This window comes from Balaenoptera musculus, chromosome 1 (assembly GCF_009873245.2).
Source record: "Balaenoptera musculus isolate JJ_BM4_2016_0621 chromosome 1, mBalMus1.pri.v3, whole genome shotgun sequence".
In the NCBI taxonomy this organism is placed as follows: Eukaryota; Metazoa; Chordata; class Mammalia; order Artiodactyla; family Balaenopteridae; genus Balaenoptera; species Balaenoptera musculus.
Window position 1 is genome coordinate 129,154,373 of NC_045785.1, and position 18,102 is coordinate 129,172,474.

Consider the following 18,102-nt stretch of genomic DNA (forward strand, 5'->3'; position numbering starts at 1 on the left):
ATTCTCATAGATAGCGTGCCACTAGAGGGTGGCCAACAGAGAAGCTGTTTGGGGAGCCAGTCTATCGGGAGTGCAAAAACAAGTGGAATAATGAGAAAATATGGTGTCAAGTAGGTCATGTTTCCTACAGATAACTCCTGACATAACTGAAGAAAGAGGTCCACTCTGGGCTAACCAATCTCTGTTCATTCATGCAATAGGTATTTGTCCAATTCCCACCATGTCCCAAGCATGGCTCTACATGGAGCTTGTCCTCTAGGTTTGAGTCCTTCTGGAGCTTCCACTTGGCCACATCAACAGCCCTGGGACTAAACAACTGAAAGTTCTCTAGGATGGTCAGGTACAGATGGCTGAATTCGCACCCAAATCATGCATGGTATCTTCCTATTTACAAGGAACAACTGGTTTGTTATTTAAAGTTTAAGCAATTAAGTTAAGTGTGTGTGCTTTTGGTTTAGAGAAGTCACATTAATCACTCATTTGGATATAGGAATGAAGTATACAATTTTTTTTCTTTTTTTTTGCCACCACACATCTTGCGGGATCTTAGTTCCCTGACCAGGGATGGAACCCGTGCCCTTGGCAGTGAAAGCACAAAGTCCTAACTACTGGACCACCAGGGAATTCCCTGAGTATACAATTTTTATTAAATTGTTTCTTCTCACTTGATAACACTGAATCAGCAATGGGAAGGTACCAAATTATTAGCCTGCACATGACACCCACATACTGTGTTCCAGCCCTGCTTGCAACGGTTCACAGACAGCAGCTAAGACCCCTTCATACTACCAGCTCTGTAAAACTGCCACAGAATGACGTTGCATAAGACACCAATAGGAACCGACTCCTCCCACAAAGAGAAAATCATGAAAGCCTGGACATACATGTGACTTCTCTAAAGGTGAGGTGCCACTGACCAGATTCTTGAACCGTGTCACTTTCAGAATAAACGCCAGTTTGATATCTAAACACATCTCAATAAGACATTTAAATGTTTACTGAAGTCTCCTTTAAAAATGCCAAAGGGGAATTCATGTCTTACACTTCCAGGCAAATCTCTGCCCCCAAATCGCTACGCCTTCACCCAAACTCCTCAAAACACATTCTTAACTTCCCCCACTGGCTCTTGTTTTTCTTCTCTCCTCTTCCTGTTTCTGAAATATTTTCTCCTATGAATAGCTTTATGTTCTTTCTAATATAGATCAACCTAAACTTTCAGTAGTTCTTTTAATTTTCTTCTCCAATATTCTAAGTAAATCAACAGGATAGAATTCTGTTGCACATTAATATTTGATCCAATAATCAATACTCCTGTGATAAATCTAGACAATATTTCTCTATCCAGTCTATAAGGATATCATAAAAGATGTCAGATGCCTTCCTAAAATTTAGGTATACTCTTCCTATAGTGGTACCTGATTATAAAAAAAGAAATCTTAAATGCTAAAGATATTTAACAATATATCTTTTATGTATTTTAGAAATTAAAAATTAAAACATTAAATTAGGTGTCTTCACAACCTCTCCCTCTCCTGAATTTGATAAAGAAAGAGGCTCTCTTTCTTGACTGAGAACCTGAGGCAACCAACAGTCATCACAAAAAAATAGGCATAACAACTGGAAAACATAACCCCCAGCCCATCCTGATTTTGTTTTTATGCACACAATTATAAGATCTAGGGCTTCAGTAATTAGGATTTAAATTCATTCTTGGATTAAAACTCAGGAGTCTCACTTGGGCTGAGAAAACACCCTTTAGCTATTGCTACTACTCAATTTAGACTTTCATCTACATATATGAAAATATAACCCAAAATCACCAAACACTGGGTGAAAAACTGAATGAAAGATAAGAACCAAACACAACAAATAGAACAATGAACCTCAAAGAACCAGAACTGATACAGGAAACAGAAATTCTTAAAATAAAGAGATTCAAGAGAATATCACATTCATTTAAAAACAAAAAAGAAACAGTTACTATGAAAAAGAAGCAATCAAAGTTCTTGATTGCTTGACAAAAAGTATTTGTCAAAAAAAAAAAATTAACAGATGGGCTGAATAACAGAATAGACACAGCTAAAGACTGACTTAGGAACCTGAAAATCAAACTAGGGGTTCTCAATGCAAAGAGGAAAGAGTTGAAAGTTATGAGGAAAGTTGAAAGAGGGACTAAACACAGATATTCAAAACTCTCTTTAAAAGAGTGCCAAAAGGAGAAAACAGAAACCACAGAGGGGAGAAAATAATCCAAGAAGTAATGGAAGGAGGATGGTAATCTTCAGATTATAAAGGCTCCACCACATGCTGAATGGGACAAATAAAAAAAAAAAAATCACACGTAGACACATCTTGGTGAAATTTCAGAACTCCAAGGATAAAAAGAAAATCCCAAAGACTTTAAATAGTGAGGGGAAAAGTCACCTACAAAAGCAAAAGTAAGGGCTTCCCCCTGGTGGTGCAGTGGTTGAGAATCTGCCTACTAATGCAGGGGACACGGTTTGAGCCCTAGTCTGGGAAGATCCCACATGCCGCGGAGCAACTAGGCCCGTGAGCCACAACTACTGAGCCTGCGCGTCTGGAGCCTGTGCTCCGCAACAAGAGAGGCCACGATAGTGAGAGGCCCGCGCACCGCGATGAAGAGTGGCCCCCGCTTGCCACAACTAGAGAAAGCCCTTGCACAGAAACGAAGACCCAACACAGCCAAAAATAAATAAATAAATAAATAAATTTTTTTAAAAAGCAAAGTAAATCAGTCTTCTACAAGCAATGCTGAAGACAGAGGGGCAATGACTTCAGGAAAATGGTTTTGGAGAGTCAAACTATTAAATAAAAATCAAAACAAAAAGAATTTTGGACTTACAAGAAAAATTCTGGACATATGGAAAAATTTTCTTATGGACATAATCTGGCATAATAGAAAGGAAAGTAAAAAGGGAGCTCACATGAGACTCCAGAAAGAGTGGCTGAGGAATATAACCTAAAGGAAGAGAAGAAAGGTATGGTTAAAAAAATTAATTCATTTCCTGTTTCATAGAGAAGAGTCTCCTTCAAGTACGTAAGGTTTAATGACATTGGATCATATTTCCTTTGTTATGGATTCAATCAAATGATAGGTTCTAGAGTGAATAACATTTATACAATCATAATATTTATATAATCATAAGTAGAGGTTGTTTTTTGGTTTTCCAAGTATAGAGTCATTTACTGAAAAGAATGAAGACAATTATACTTACAGCATAGAATGTAATGTTATAAACCGTTTCCCTGTAAAAATAAGAGCTCCAAAAAATTTAAGAGATAAAAAGAAAAGGTTAAAGGAGAATGAATGTTTAATCTCCTTATATTTCACGGCAAAGAGTATATAAAGGCTGTTTAGAAATAATAAATCAAGAATTAGATCCACCAGAGGGCAGAGAGCAGAAGCAAGAAGAACTACAGTCCTGCAGCTGTGGAACAAAACCACATTCACAGAAAGACAGACGAGATGAAAAGGCAGAGGGCTATGTACCAGATGAAGGAACAAGAAAAAAACCCCAGAAAAACAACTAAATGATGTGGAGATAGGCAACCTTCCAAAAAAGAATTCAGAATAATGATAGTGAAGATGATCCAGGACCTCGGAAAAAGAACGGAGGCAAAGATCGAGAAGATGCAAGAAATGATTAACAAAGACCTAGAAGAATTAAAGAACAAACAAACAGAGATGAACAATACAATAACTGAAATGAAAACTACACTAGAAGGAATCAATAGCAGAATAACTGAGGCAGAAGAACAGATAAATTACCTGGAAGAAAGAATGGTGGAATTCACTGCTGTGGAACAGAATAAAGAAAAAAGAATGAAAATAAATGAAGACAGCCTAAGAGACCTCTGGGATGACATTAAACACAACAACATTCGCATTACAGGGGTCCCAGAAGGAGAAGAGAGAGAGAAAGGACCAGAGAAAATATTTGAAGAGATTACAGTCGAAAACTTCCCTAACATGGGAAAGGAAATAGCCACCCAAGTCCAGGAAGCGCAGAGAGTCCCATACAGGAAAAACCCAAGGAGAAACACACCGAGACACATAGTAATCAAAGTGGCAAAAATTAAAGACAAAGAAAAATTATTGAAAGCAGCAAGGGAAAAAAGACAAATAACATACAAGGGAACTCCCATAAGGTTAACAGCTGATTTCTCAGCAGAAACTCTACAAGTCAGAAGGAAGTGGCATGATATACTTAAAGTGATGAGGGGAAAGAACCTACAACCAAGATTACTCTACCCAGCAAGGATTTCATTCAGATTCGATGGAGAAATCAAAAGCTTTACAGGCAAGCAAAAGCTAAGAGAATTCAGCACCACCAAACCAGCTCTACAACAAATGCTAAAGGAACTTCTCTAAGTGGGAAACACAAGAGAAGAAAAGGACCTACAAAAACAAACCCAAAACAACTAAGAAAATGGTCATAGGAACATACATATCGATAATTACCTTAAACATGAATGGATGAGATGCTCCAACCAAAAGACACAGGCTTGCTGAATGGATACAAAAACAAGACTCATATATATGCTGTCTACAAGAGACCCACTTCAGACCTAGGGACACAAACAGACTGAAAGTGAGGGGATGGAAAAAGGTATTCCATGCAAACGGAAATCAAAAGAAAGCTGGAGTAGCTATACTCATATCAGATAAAATAGACATTAAAATAAAGAATGTTACAAGAGACAAAGAAGGACACTACATAACGATCAAGGGATCAATCTAAGAAGAAGATATAACAATTATAAATATATATGCACCCAACATAGGAGCACCTCAATACATAAGGCAACTGCTAACAGCTATAAAAGAGGAAATCAACAGTAACACAATAACAGTGGGGGACTTTAACACCTCACTTACACCAATGGACAGATCATCCAAAATGAAAATAAATAAGGAAACAGAAGCTTTAAATGACACAATAGACCAGATAGATTTAATTGATATTTATAGGACACTCCACCCAAAAACAGCAGATTACACTTTCTTCTCTCAGAACATTCTCCAGGATAGATCACATCTTGGGTCACAAATCAAGCCTCAGTAAATTTAAGAAAATTGAAATCATATCAAGCATCTTTTCTGGCCACAACGCTATGAGATTAGAAATGAATTACAGGGGAAAAAACGTAAAAAACACAAACACATGGAGATTAAACAATACGTTACTAAATAACCAAGAGATCACTGAAGAAATCAAAGAGGAAATCAAAACATACCTAGAGACAAATGACAATGAAAACACGATGATCCAAAACTGGCAGGATGCAGCAAAAGCAGTTCTAAGAGGGAAGTTTATAGCTATACAAGCCTACCTCAAGAAACAAGAAAAATCTCAAATAAACAATCTAATCTTACACCTAAAGGAACTGGAGAAAGAAGAACAAACAAAACCCAAAGTTAGCAGAAGGAAAGAAATCATAAAAATCAGAGCAGAAATAAATGAAATAGAAACTAAGAAAACAATAGCAAAGATGAATAAAACTGAAAACTGCTTCTTTGAGAAGATAAACAAAATTGATGAACCATTAGCCAGACTCATCAAGAAAAAGAGGGAGAGGACTCAAATCAATAAAATTACAAATGAAAAAGGAGAAGTTACAACAGACACCGCAGAAATACAAAGCATCCTAAGAGACTACTACAAGCAACTCTATGCCTATAAAATGGACAACCTGGAAGAAATGGACAAATTCTTAGAAAGGTATAACCTTCCAAGACTGAACCAGGAAGAAATAGAAAATATGAACACACCAATCACAAGTAATGAAATGGAAACTGTGATTAAAAATCTTCCAACAAACAAAAGTCCAGGACCAGAAGGCTCCACAGGTGAATTCTATCAAACATTTAGAGAAGAGCTGACACCCATCCTTCTCAAACCCTTCCAAAAAATTGTGGAATAAGGAGCACTCCCATACTCATTCTATGAGGCCACCATCACCCTGATACCAAAACCAGACAGAGATGTCACAAAAAAAGAAAACTACAGGCCAATATCACTGATGACTATAGATGCAAAAATCCTCAACAAAATACTAGCAAACAGAATCCAACAACACATGAAAAGGATCACACACCATGGTCAAGTGGGATTTATCCCAGGGATGCAAGGATTCTTCAATATATGCAAATCAATCAATGTGATACACCATATTAACAAACTGAAGAATAAAAACGATATGATCATCTCAACAGATGCAGAAAAAGCTTTTGACAAAATTCAACACCCATTTATGATAAAAAAAAACTCTACAGAAAGTGGGCATAGAGGGAACTTACCTCAGCATAATAAAGGCCATATATGACAAACCCACAGCAAACATCATTCTCAATGGCGAGAAACTGAAAGCATTTCCTCTAAGATCAGGAACAAGACAAGGGTGTCCATTCTCACCCCTATTATTCACCATAATTTTGGAAGTCTTAGCCACGGCAATCAGAGAAGAAAAAGAAATAAAAGGAATACAAATTGGAAAAGAAGAAGTAAAACTGTCACTGTTTGCAGATGACATGATACTATACATAGAGATGCCTAAAGATGCCACCAGAAAACTACTAGAGCTAATCAATGAATTTGGTAAAGTAGCAGGATTCAAAATTAATGCACAGAAATCTCTTGCATTCCTATACACTAATGCTGAAAAACCTGAAAGAGAAATTAAGGCAACACTCCCATTTACCATTGCAACAAAAAGAATAAAATACCTAGGAATAAACCTACTTAAGGAGACAAAAGACCTGTATGCAGAAATCTGTAAGACACTGATGAAAGAAATTAAAGATGATACCAACAGATGGAGAGATATACCATGTTCTTGGATTAGAATAATCAATATTTTGAAAATGACTATAGTACCCAAAGCAATCTACAGATTCAATGCAATCCCTATCAAATTACCAATGGCATTTTTTACGGAAGTAGAACAAAAAATATTAAAATTTGTATGGAGACACAAAAGACCCCGAATAGCCAAAGCAGTCTTGAGGGGAAAAAATGGAGCTGGAGGAATCAGACTCCCTGACTTCAGACTATACTACAAAGCTACAGTAATCAAGACAATATGGTACTGGCACAAAAACAGAAACATAGATCAATGGAACAAGATAGAAAGCCCAGAGATAAACCCATGCACCTATGGTCAACTAATCTATGACAAAGGAGGCAAGGATATACAATGGAGAAAAGACAGTCTCTTCAATAAGTGGTGCTGGGAAAACTGGACAGCTACATGTAAAAGAATGAAATTAGAACACTCCCTAACACCATACACAAAAATAAACTCAAAATGGATTAGAGACCTAAATGTAAGACTGGACACTATAAAACTCTTAGAGGAATACATAGGAAGAACACTCTTTGACATAAATCACAGCAAGATCTTTTTTGATCCACCTCCTAGAGTAATGGAAATAAAAACAAAAATAAACAAATGGGACCTAATGAAACTTCAAAGCTTTTGCACAGCAAAGGAAACCCTAAACAAGACGAAAAGACAACCCTCAGAATGGGAGAAAATATTTGCAAATGAATCAATGTACAAAGGATTAATCTCCAAAATATATAAACAGCTCATGCAGCTCAATATTAAAGAAACAAAGAACCCAATCCAAAAATGGGCAGAAGATCTAAATAGACATTTCTCCACAGAAGACATACAGATGGCCAAGAAGCACACGAAAAGCTGCTCAACATCACTAATTATTAGAGAAATGCAAATCAAAACTACAATGAGGCATCACCTCACACCAGTTAGAATGGGCATCATCAGAAAATCTACAAACAACAAATCCTGGAGAGGGTGTGGGGAAAAGGGAAACCTCTTGCACTGTTGGTGGGAATGTAAATTGATACAGCCACTATGGAGAACAGTATGGAGGTTCCTTAAAGAACTAAAAATAGAATTACCGTATGATCCAGCAATCTCACTACTGTGCATGTACCCAGAGAAAACCATAATTCACAAAGACACATGCACCCTAATGTTCATTGCAGCGCTATTTACAATAGCCAGGTCATGGAAGCAACCTAAATGCCCATCGACAGATGAATGGATTAAGAAGATGTGGTACATATATACAATGGAATATTACTCCGCCATAAAAAGGAATGAAATTGGGTCATTTGTAGAGACGTGGATGCATCTAGAGACTGTCATACAGAGTGAAGTCAGAAAGAGAAAAACAAATATCGTATATTAACGCATATATGTGGAACCTAGAAAAATGGTACAGATGAACCGGTTTGCAGGGCAGAAATTGAGACACAGATGTAGAGAACAAATGTATGGACACCAAGGGGGGAAAGTGGTGGGGGACGGGGGGTGGTGTGATGAATTGGGCGATTGGGATTGACATGTTTACACTGATGTGTATAAAACTGATGACTAATAAGAACCTGCTGTATAAAAAATAAATAAAATTCAAAAAAAAAAAATTAAATACATATGCATATTATTTAAATTATTATTGGCAAATAGTAGAGGAATTTAACCCAGGAATGGTGGCTTTGGGGCTGTCTCTGGGAGATGGTAGAGTGGAGGGCTGAGAGGGATAATTTTATTTCTTTTATTATATTATTTTCAAGTTGCAAAATTATGCATGAATATTTTTTACCATAAGTGTTCTGTGTGTGTGTGTGTGTGTGTGTCTGTGTGTGTATATTCAAAGACCTTACCTCTTAGGCCATGGCATTGAATACTCTGAAGCAGAAAATCATATATGAAAGTTAAAATAGCCCTTTTAGGAACGTGACTCTGCTAAATTGCAGAGGGGCCTGAAGTGGACAGCTGGTGTGACGGAACCTGGTTAGGAGGTGATTCATTCCACCTATGAGTTCCTAATGTGCTTACGTCCTCATCTCCCATTTGGTACTTACCTCATCCTGCCTAGAAATGAGGAGGATCTTGAATGATAAAAAATAATAATAATAAATACTACCACTCATGCACTCCTCAGTAGCAGCATTTGAAGTTTTCACTGTCAAATCTTTGTGCTCTTTCCCTCTCTCTCCCGCCACTTCAGACCTACCCTTTCCTTAAAGCCTTGTTCATGTCTCATTTCCTACATGAAGCCTATTTCAAGTGTCCTACCCTTCGATAGTGTTACAGAGACAGACAGAATCTCTGCTCAGCACTCAGAAAATAAAAACGAATAGATTTTCTTCTCTGAAGATCGTAAATGAGTGTGATAATCATAGCTGAAATTTAAAGAGCAGAGACTGTTCTCTGCAGCACCTCGTATCACATAATAAACAACTGAATCCCTTTCACTTGATATAATTTATCTGTTGGGTCAGATACATGCAGAAATGGTCTTCAAAGAAATCAAGACACCTAAGTGATGTTTTCCCCAAATGACCAGTGCTTGTCTCTCACCTGATTTATTGATTCTCGGCTAGAAATTTGTTTTATTAAAAACTTGGTATCCTCTTGACTTTTGACATAGCCTTTTGTAATACTATACATCAAGCTGAGGCGCTTTTTGATCTGCACATCTACAATATTCATCAGCAGTGGTATTAGTACCTGGAATAACGGAGAGAAAAAAACTGAAAATTTAATGAGGAAAAGCACCCTCTAAGGCAGATGTTCTCAAAGTGTCATTTCTCACAAGCTTGTTAGAAACACAAATGCGATGCCATTGCTGAAACACAAATTCTCAGGCCCCACTCCAGACCTGCTGAATTAGAAACTCTGGGGATGGGTCCCAAAATCGGTGCTTTAACAAGTCCTCCAGGTGATTCTATGCTCACTCAAGTTTGAGAGCCACTCTAAAGAAATGAAAGCTCAATGAATAACTGTTCTGTAGCTTTAAGGGGAAATCCCTACCCTGAGCTTTCCCTCATTCTCCATATCACCAGTTTTCAGGAGACAAGAGAGGTCACCCCAGTAACCTGGTGGTGATAGCAACCAACCGAATAAATCTTCTCTCTACACCTCAGTTTCTCCACTTGTAAGATAAGGACCTTAGGGTATCTAAGATCCTCCTTAGCTCTAAATTTCTCAAATCATAAGCTGAGGAAGGAGAGTGCAGTGACTGAGGAGAGTGGGACTTTTAAATATAAACCTGCCTGGGTTCAAATACCAGCTCTGCTACTCACCAGCTCTGTGACCTTGAGCAAGTTACTTAGTGACTCCAAGGACTCAGTGTCCTCATCTGTTCAATGAGGATAATGATACCTAAGTACCAGAATTCCAGTGGAGTGGCCCTCACGAGCAATGCAGTGAACCACAGAGACAGATGCACATCAGAGCACAGGGAGGATGGTGAGGGGCCAGGTAACACAAGAGGAAGATGTGACCAGGAAAAGAACATCACAGAGAAGGAGTCACAAGAGCAGAGAAGGGACAGATTTTTTTTTAACTGTTATTCTGGTTGTGAAACTTTGGGCAGAGGGAGAGATATTAAAGAGGATTTTTATAAAGTTTTATTCCATGATGCACTGGCACCCCCTGGGCCGATCTGAAGTAAAGGTCTCCAATATTCTTCAAAGTTTTCCAACACAGATTTGTTTCTTTTGAAAGCCATACTCTGCTGAGACTGGCCATTAGGACACCTAACTTGATAAAGTGGTGACACCTACTTCACAGGGCTCTTATAACAATTTAACTAGATAATGTAAGTAAAGTGGTCTGCACAGTTCCTGGAACATAGTAACTGCTCAGTAAACAAAAGCTAATCATGACTATATTTACTTAAATACACTCCACTGGGACTTGTCAGAGCATGTTAAACAGAAATAGCAACTAGTTCACAATTTAAATAGGGTTGACTTCCACAATAACACATCTTTAAATCTTTATTTCACTCAGAGAGACTTTTTGCAAAGTATTCCTTCTAAAATAATTATTTTACATTCATCTGCATAAGATCCCTGTATAAAAATTGATTATCTAAGGACACCTCTACCTTCCACATTAAGACTTAGCCTCATTCTACATATCCTCATTTCTAGAGTCGTTTGTATTATGGTGGGTTATACCTTATGTGGGCACTTTGCTCTAAACTCAGCTCATAGGGAAAAAATCATAAATAAATTGTGTATACAACTCTGTAGAGTCATTCTTATGAACACTAAAAGTTTGGTAACATTAATATAGAATCAAGGAAGGAACAAAAAAAGGAAGTCAACACGCACAAGTCTGGGCATTCAGACGATTCTGCCTTTAAGATCACTATTAAATTGCTTGGAGAATGGGGACTAGCTGGAGGATTCTAATGTATGCCTTTTGCCGTCAGGGTTTACAGCAATGCTTTTTAATATTAAGCCTCTATAACTTCAATACATACTAACAGACTTATTTGATGTCATAAGAATTAAGCAACTCAAAAATATGGAGTGGCAAGTGAAATCATCTAAAGCACCCAAGCTAAAAGCTTATATAATGCAACTACATTGGAAAGAGAAAGGAGGCTTAAGAACGGAGACTGAAAATCTGAAGCTCTACCTTCAGAATCAAAACCAGAGCCACGAAAAGAAGAAATGGTCACTGTTAAGGAGACTGAAGGCCACAGTAAAACTGAACTTCATAGGCAGTGGGCTATGTAAGTAGTGTGGGCTCTAGGGTAAATATTTTTATGCTTCTGCACAGTTAGGGCTTTATGAGAAAATTTTACTAAAACTTGGAGAACTTGTTTCTGGGTTATCCTGCTGCAAGGGGCACCACTGTTTTCATTTATTCATTCAATACATAATTTATTAAGTACTTACTATATACTAGGTACCATTCTGGAGCCACAGGTTACATCAGTGACCAAAACAAAGATCCCTACCTTGTGGAAAGCACATATAACATACAGTAAAAAGGTGATAAGTGCTATGCAGAAAAATTAAAATTTAAGCAAGTGGAGGGGGATCAGGGAGATGGGTGGAACATGCTGGAAGTATGGAGGGCAGGTTGCCATTTTATGTAGCGTAAAAGAAGGTCAGGGAAGACCTTCTCCATGAGAAGGTGAGATTTGAGCAATGACTTGAAGGGAGTGAGAGAGTGAACCATGCAGATACCTATAAAGAGAGGGTTCCAGGAGAAAAGACAGCTCCCTCTCTCATTTCTTTCAAAAGAGTGAGGTTTCTTAATTCATTCGACAAATAGTATAGAAAAAAAACAGTATTTTAAAATGTGAAGTTTTACCTTGATAAGAGGAATAAATCTAATTATTCTGAAATAACCTATTATTACTGTAAATTGAATAAGAACCAAGTGGTCTGGTCTCAATCTGACAAAGTGTATACAAAATATATCAACGATTCCAATAAGCACGATAAAAAACTCCAAAGTATTCCAATGTTGATGAAAATATCTGCTTTTCAAAATTGTTATCTGTTTAGAAAACATATAGAATGTACATCATTTCATAGCACTATACAATGATATGGGGAGGGGATTCTTAAAAATTAACAGTTAAATCCTCAACTACAAATGAGTTATATTCCAAAAGTTGGGTTTTAAGTCATTCATTTGAAATTCAAAAAAATCCCACATCAAAAATTATAATTTGATTCCAAATATACGTAATCTATTATGAAGCTGTAATGCCAAAGAAAAGCAATGAAAAATACTAAACAGATTCATTGCAATACTATTAATTATAATTAAAGTATGAAAACAGTAATGCTGATAAATCATCTTTGAAGCATTTATCCTAAAAAGTAGTTCTCATCTTATATTATGACAAGTAACTAGCAAACCATTTTGGTTTTATTCACTTATTTATTCTTTGCATCGTTACAGGGAGTATTTGAGGGAAACAGCAAATGTCTAGATTTTCAATTCTTTTTTGCCTGATCTTTGAGATTGTCTCCACTTTTATGCTACTTCTCTTATCTGATATCCAAGACTAACTGTTTTACTGATTTCATTATTAAACTCAGAAAATTCAAAAAGACTACTAAAATTCCAGGATCCTATCAACTGTTACAGCCAAAGGCTTCTAGTATCAATTATTTCAAAAAAATGACAAAAATAGATTCAAATTATCTAAACTGTTCTTTTTATAGGATACATTTCTATTTTAAACAGTACCTTCAATGCTGATTCTAACAGATATAAAAATACAAAATAGTAGTTTACTAATATCAGTGCTGACACATTTAATTCTCTTGCCATTGGCCATAGATGCATTATCATAGGATAAATGTACATTATTCCTATAATATGTCCTGCATATTCAAATTCTTCTGAAAATACAATGCGATATATAAAAATCAGAAATTTATTATTCCTGAAAAAAAAGAGATCAAATAAAATGTCAGATCACTTTAAAAGTATAAGAATTAAAATCTGAAGCTCATTTGTTTAAATAAATATTAACATTAATTTGAAGAAAGATACAAATAATATGAAACCATAGCTAAGCAAAAATCTAAACCATACTTTCTATACATAAAAATCATAAGGGAAAAAGATAAAAATATGCCTTTTGGTAATCTAGATCAGGGCTGATGAGCTTTTTATTTAAGTTAATGTCTTATGCTTATTATGCACCCAGGTAGAAGAAACATTTTCATTAACCTTTGCCAAAACATTAGGTACTGTAAATACATATTCATTTGGGACGGTGGCCTTTAGGGGAGGGGGCGTGTTTTTTTCTTCCAGTTTTCTTAAGATATAATTGACATACAGCACTGTGTAAGTTTTAAGGTATACAACATAATGGTTTGGCTTACGTACATCACAAACTGATTATCACGGTAAGTGTAGTGAACATCCATTATCTCATATAGATGCAACATTAAACAGATAGAAAATTTCTCCTTGTGATGAGGACCCTTAGGACTTACTCCCTTAACAGTTTTCATATGTAACATGCAGCAGTGTTAACTATATTCATCATGGTGTAGTACATTACCTCCCTAGTACTTATTTATCTGATAAATGGAAATTGTACCTGGGGACTGTTTTCATCCACTTCCCCCTCTCTCACCCCCCACCTCTGGTAAACACAAATCCGATCTTCTTTTCTATGGATTTGTTTGTTACTTTGTTTTCGAAGTATGATTGACCTAGAACACTATGTTAGGTCCTGTTACACAACACACTGATTCAATATTTCTAGACCTTTTAAAATGATAACCACAATAAGTCTAGTTATGATATGTCACCATACAAAGATACTACATAGTTACTGACTATATTCCCCACACTGTACATTTCATACTGGTTACTCATTTATTTTGCAACTGGAAGTTTGTACCTTTTAATTTCCCTCAATATTTCTTTCCTCCCCCGACCCCTCCCTTCTGGACACCACCTGTTTGTTCTCTGTATCTATGACTCTGTTTCTCTTTTGTTAAGTTTATTCATTTGTTTTGTTTTTTAGAATCCACATATAAGTGAAATCATACAGTATTTGAATTTCCCTGTCTGAATTACTTCACTTAGCATAATACCATCTAAGTCCATCCACATGGCAAATGGCAAGATTTCACTCTTTTTTGGGGCTGAGTAATATTCCATTATATATATGGAATATATACATACATATTGAACCATCCTTGCATCCTTGGGACAAATCCCACTTGATCATGGTATATGATCCTTTCAATGTATTGCTGAATTTGGTTTGCTAATAGTTTGTTGAGGATTTTTGCATCTATTGATATACTCATCAGTGATATTGGCATGTAATTTCCTTTTTTTGTTATATCTTTGTCTGGTTTTGGTATCAGGGTAATGTTGGCTTTATAGAATGATTTCAGAAGCGTTCCTTCCTCTGCAATTTTTTGGAATAATTTGATAAGGATATGTATTAACTCTTCTCTAAATGTTTGGTAGAATTCATCTGTGAAGCCATCTGGTCCTGGAATTTTGTTTGTTGGGAGTTTTTACGTTACTGATTCAATTTCAGTACTGGTAATTGTTCTGTTCATATTTTCTACTTCTTCCTGCTACAGTCTTGGGAGATTGTACCTTTCTAAGAATTTGTCCATTTCTTCTAGGTTTCCATCTTATGGGCATATAACTGTTTGTAGTACTCTCTTGTGATCCTTTGTATTTTGGTGATTTCAGTTGTAACTTCTTTTTCATCTGATTTTATTGATTTGGGCCCTCTCTTTTTCTTGGTGAGTTGGGCTGAAGGTTTATCAATTTTGTTTATTTTTTCAAAGAACCAGCTCTTAGTTTCATTTATCTATTCTATTGTTTTTTAGTCTCTATTTCACTTATTTCTGCTCTGATATTTATGATTTCTTCCTTTCTATTAACTAAGGGTTTTTTTTTTTTGTTGTTCTTCTTTTTCTAGCTCCTTTAGGTGTAAGGTTGGATTGTTTGTTTGAGATTTGTCTGGAGAGCATTTTTTAAAATCAAGGCTAATTGCACATAGGAACAATGTAAAAATTCATACATCAAAAGAAAGAAACAACTTAATTTAGAGAAAGACATCAACACTGCTTAAAATTAGGAACAGAATGTAATATTCTATTCAATATTACTATGACATTTAAAAAATTTTTTTCTATTCATCTAAAGTAGAAGCTGACAAAAAGAGGTTACCTGGATATATGTCAAGATCCTAGGGTTTTAAATTTTTATATTTTTCTGTAAACTTAATAAATGGAAGAAAGTAAAAAATTATCATAATTTGTTATGAAAAGTATGTTAACACCCACTTAAAATTTATTGGCGTTAATGGTCCCAGTATTTTCTCATTTGACATCTTTTGTTAGTAGAAAAACCTTGTCTTTCTGCTCTAAAAAGTATATAAGCTCACAACTTATACAACAAAGAGTCTATGCAACTTAAGAAAAATCTGTATCTTGCGATATTTTGGACGTTGGTTATAAGTATTATTAAGGCCATGCTGTGTTTTTCCTAATTACAGACATCAACAGAACCATCCCATGGCACAGATGAAATTAAGTTGAGAGCTAGATTTAGTCTTTGAGTTTGCTCTTTCTCACCCCTGCTCATCCCAGAAGAATACCAGAAGAATATGAAAGAAGTCCAACATGTAATGTGACCCTAAGACATGGTAATTAAAACTTGAAGAATCCAAATATGACCATCCTTTTCATCTTTTTTCTACCCACTCTCTAATAGAGGTGCCAATGAAATTGGTAAAACAGAATGGAGAAAGAGAAGCAAGCACTTTGTTCCTTCCGCACTCAATCAATAAGACTTGACTATAATATTAGTTGGGTTTTTTGTTTGTTTGTTTGTTTGTTTAGGGAAAATCAAAGTAATCTATTCAGACAATGTAGAAAAGGTCATATTTTCAAGTACATTGCTATTAAAGGTTCACAGTACTTACCCATATAGAGAAAGAGGTGCCTTTTCTTTATGATATTCCAAGAAAGTTAATATGTTTTTAAACTTCATAAGCCAACTTCTAGCTCTTACATAAGTTGAAACATCATAAATACTCATGAATCTAATAGAGAAAAATATACATACATGTTATAATGAAAAGCAAATGCTATACCTTTGGGTAATATAAAACAGAAAGTTATACTAAATATAAATGTAATATGGGTTTATTAAATATGCCTCTGTATCCATCCACCTACCCACCCATGGTTATGGAACAGAAACATTTTTAGTGGGAGACTCCTGCTGTCCATGTTCCTGGAACTATCCGTGACCTGAGGTAGAACAAAATTAAAACTTCAGAATCCAACTCTTTGGGGTTCAGAATCAAGCTTCCTTTTGTCACGCCTTGCCTAGCCCAAGATTCTCCAAGGCCCTGAAGTCCCTGTCCTTCCCAAACTTTATTTAGGAATTGATGCTACATCTCCCAGATATATTACCAGGCTGCTGAAATGTTAACTATCATCCAGACAGACTCTCCTGTCACTGCTGCCCCACAGGTTTGTCTTAGACCATCCACTATCTAATGTTTCAGGACTGTAACCAGACATCAATATATCTCTAAGATACTGAGCTTTTCCCATCATATTTAATTGCATCTATCAGTTCCATGGGTTGGATCAATTCCTCCAGAAACTATGATCCTATTCCACCCCAGAGAGCAGTTTAATGGCAGGCTCCAGGCCTCCTGACTTCCCCTATGCAGTAATTTAGTGAATATGATATAAAGACAAAATAATTATCATCATAATTAAAACTATATGGGTTCTTTTTCATGGCTCCCCTTGTCTCTCATATAATTGCTCTGTAGTCAAATCTTCCTCCAGAAACTCCCAATGTCATCAGAGTTATGAATTTTCAGGGAGAAAAGTATAAACAAGAAAAATAGGATTGTAAAGCAATTATACTCCAATAAAGATGTTTAAAAAAAAGAAGAAAAAGAAAAATAGGGAGTAAAATAGAAAAGTAAAGTAAAATAGGAAGTAGATGGATGGATGGATGGATGGATAGAAAGACAGATAGATAAGATAAAAAGATTGATCAATCTGGACACTGAACTCTCAGTTTGTTCATTCTCTATCACATACCCATTCAATTTTGGAAATATCAATTAAAGAAGTATTACACTTACTTTCCTTGGATGTGGCAATAGCTTTTGGTTGCACCAATTAATGTCCGGGCTGCCTCTACACTGAGGACTCCATCGTTACACTGTTTTTCAAAGCTACTCTAAACATACAATTTTAAATAAAAATTACAAAGGACCAAAACATTAATGTAACGTACTCTGCTTGACCTTTACATACCCCTCACTATTATTATTGAACTCAATATATGAAAATATACTATTCAAAAACTTCTAGAGCAAGAAATAAATTTCATTCAATTTAAATATTTACAGAATATTCCATTTTTGCAAAGTACTCTCTTGGATGTTATAAAAGATACAAAGACTTCTGGCTTCAGGAAACTCAAAATCTATACAACTCAAAGAGTTTACTTCAGATGTTCAACATCACTAATTATTAGAGAAATGCAAATCTAAACCACAATGAAGTATCCCCTCATACTGGTCAGAATAGCTATCATCAAAAAGGCTACAAATAATAAATGCTGGAGAGAGTGTGGAGAAAACAGAACCCTTGTACACTGTTGGTAGGAAATGTAAACTGGTGCATCCACTAGTGAGAACAGTATGAGGTTCCTTAAAAAACTAAAAATAGAGCTACCATATGATCTAGCAATCCTACTTCT

The 18,102-nt window shown here is 35.9% G+C and overlaps 1 protein-coding gene across 1 annotated transcript in view; it reads right to left on the minus strand.

Annotated features, from left to right (window-relative positions):
• The window catches only part of SLC9C2 (solute carrier family 9 member C2 (putative)), a 168,052-nt gene that overhangs the window by 47,403 nt on the left and 102,547 nt on the right, over window positions 1-18,102 (minus strand). Inside the window, exons 18-22 of the mRNA XM_036825109.1 lie at window positions 17,480-17,577; window positions 16,292-16,411; window positions 13,066-13,264; window positions 12,175-12,363; window positions 9,418-9,567 (exon numbers count right to left, since the gene is read on the minus strand). Of these exons, the coding sequence (XP_036681004.1) occupies window positions 9,418-9,567; window positions 12,175-12,363; window positions 13,066-13,264; window positions 16,292-16,411; window positions 17,480-17,577 (756 nt within the window). The remainder of the gene's footprint in view (window positions 1-9,417; window positions 9,568-12,174; window positions 12,364-13,065; window positions 13,265-16,291; window positions 16,412-17,479; window positions 17,578-18,102) is intronic.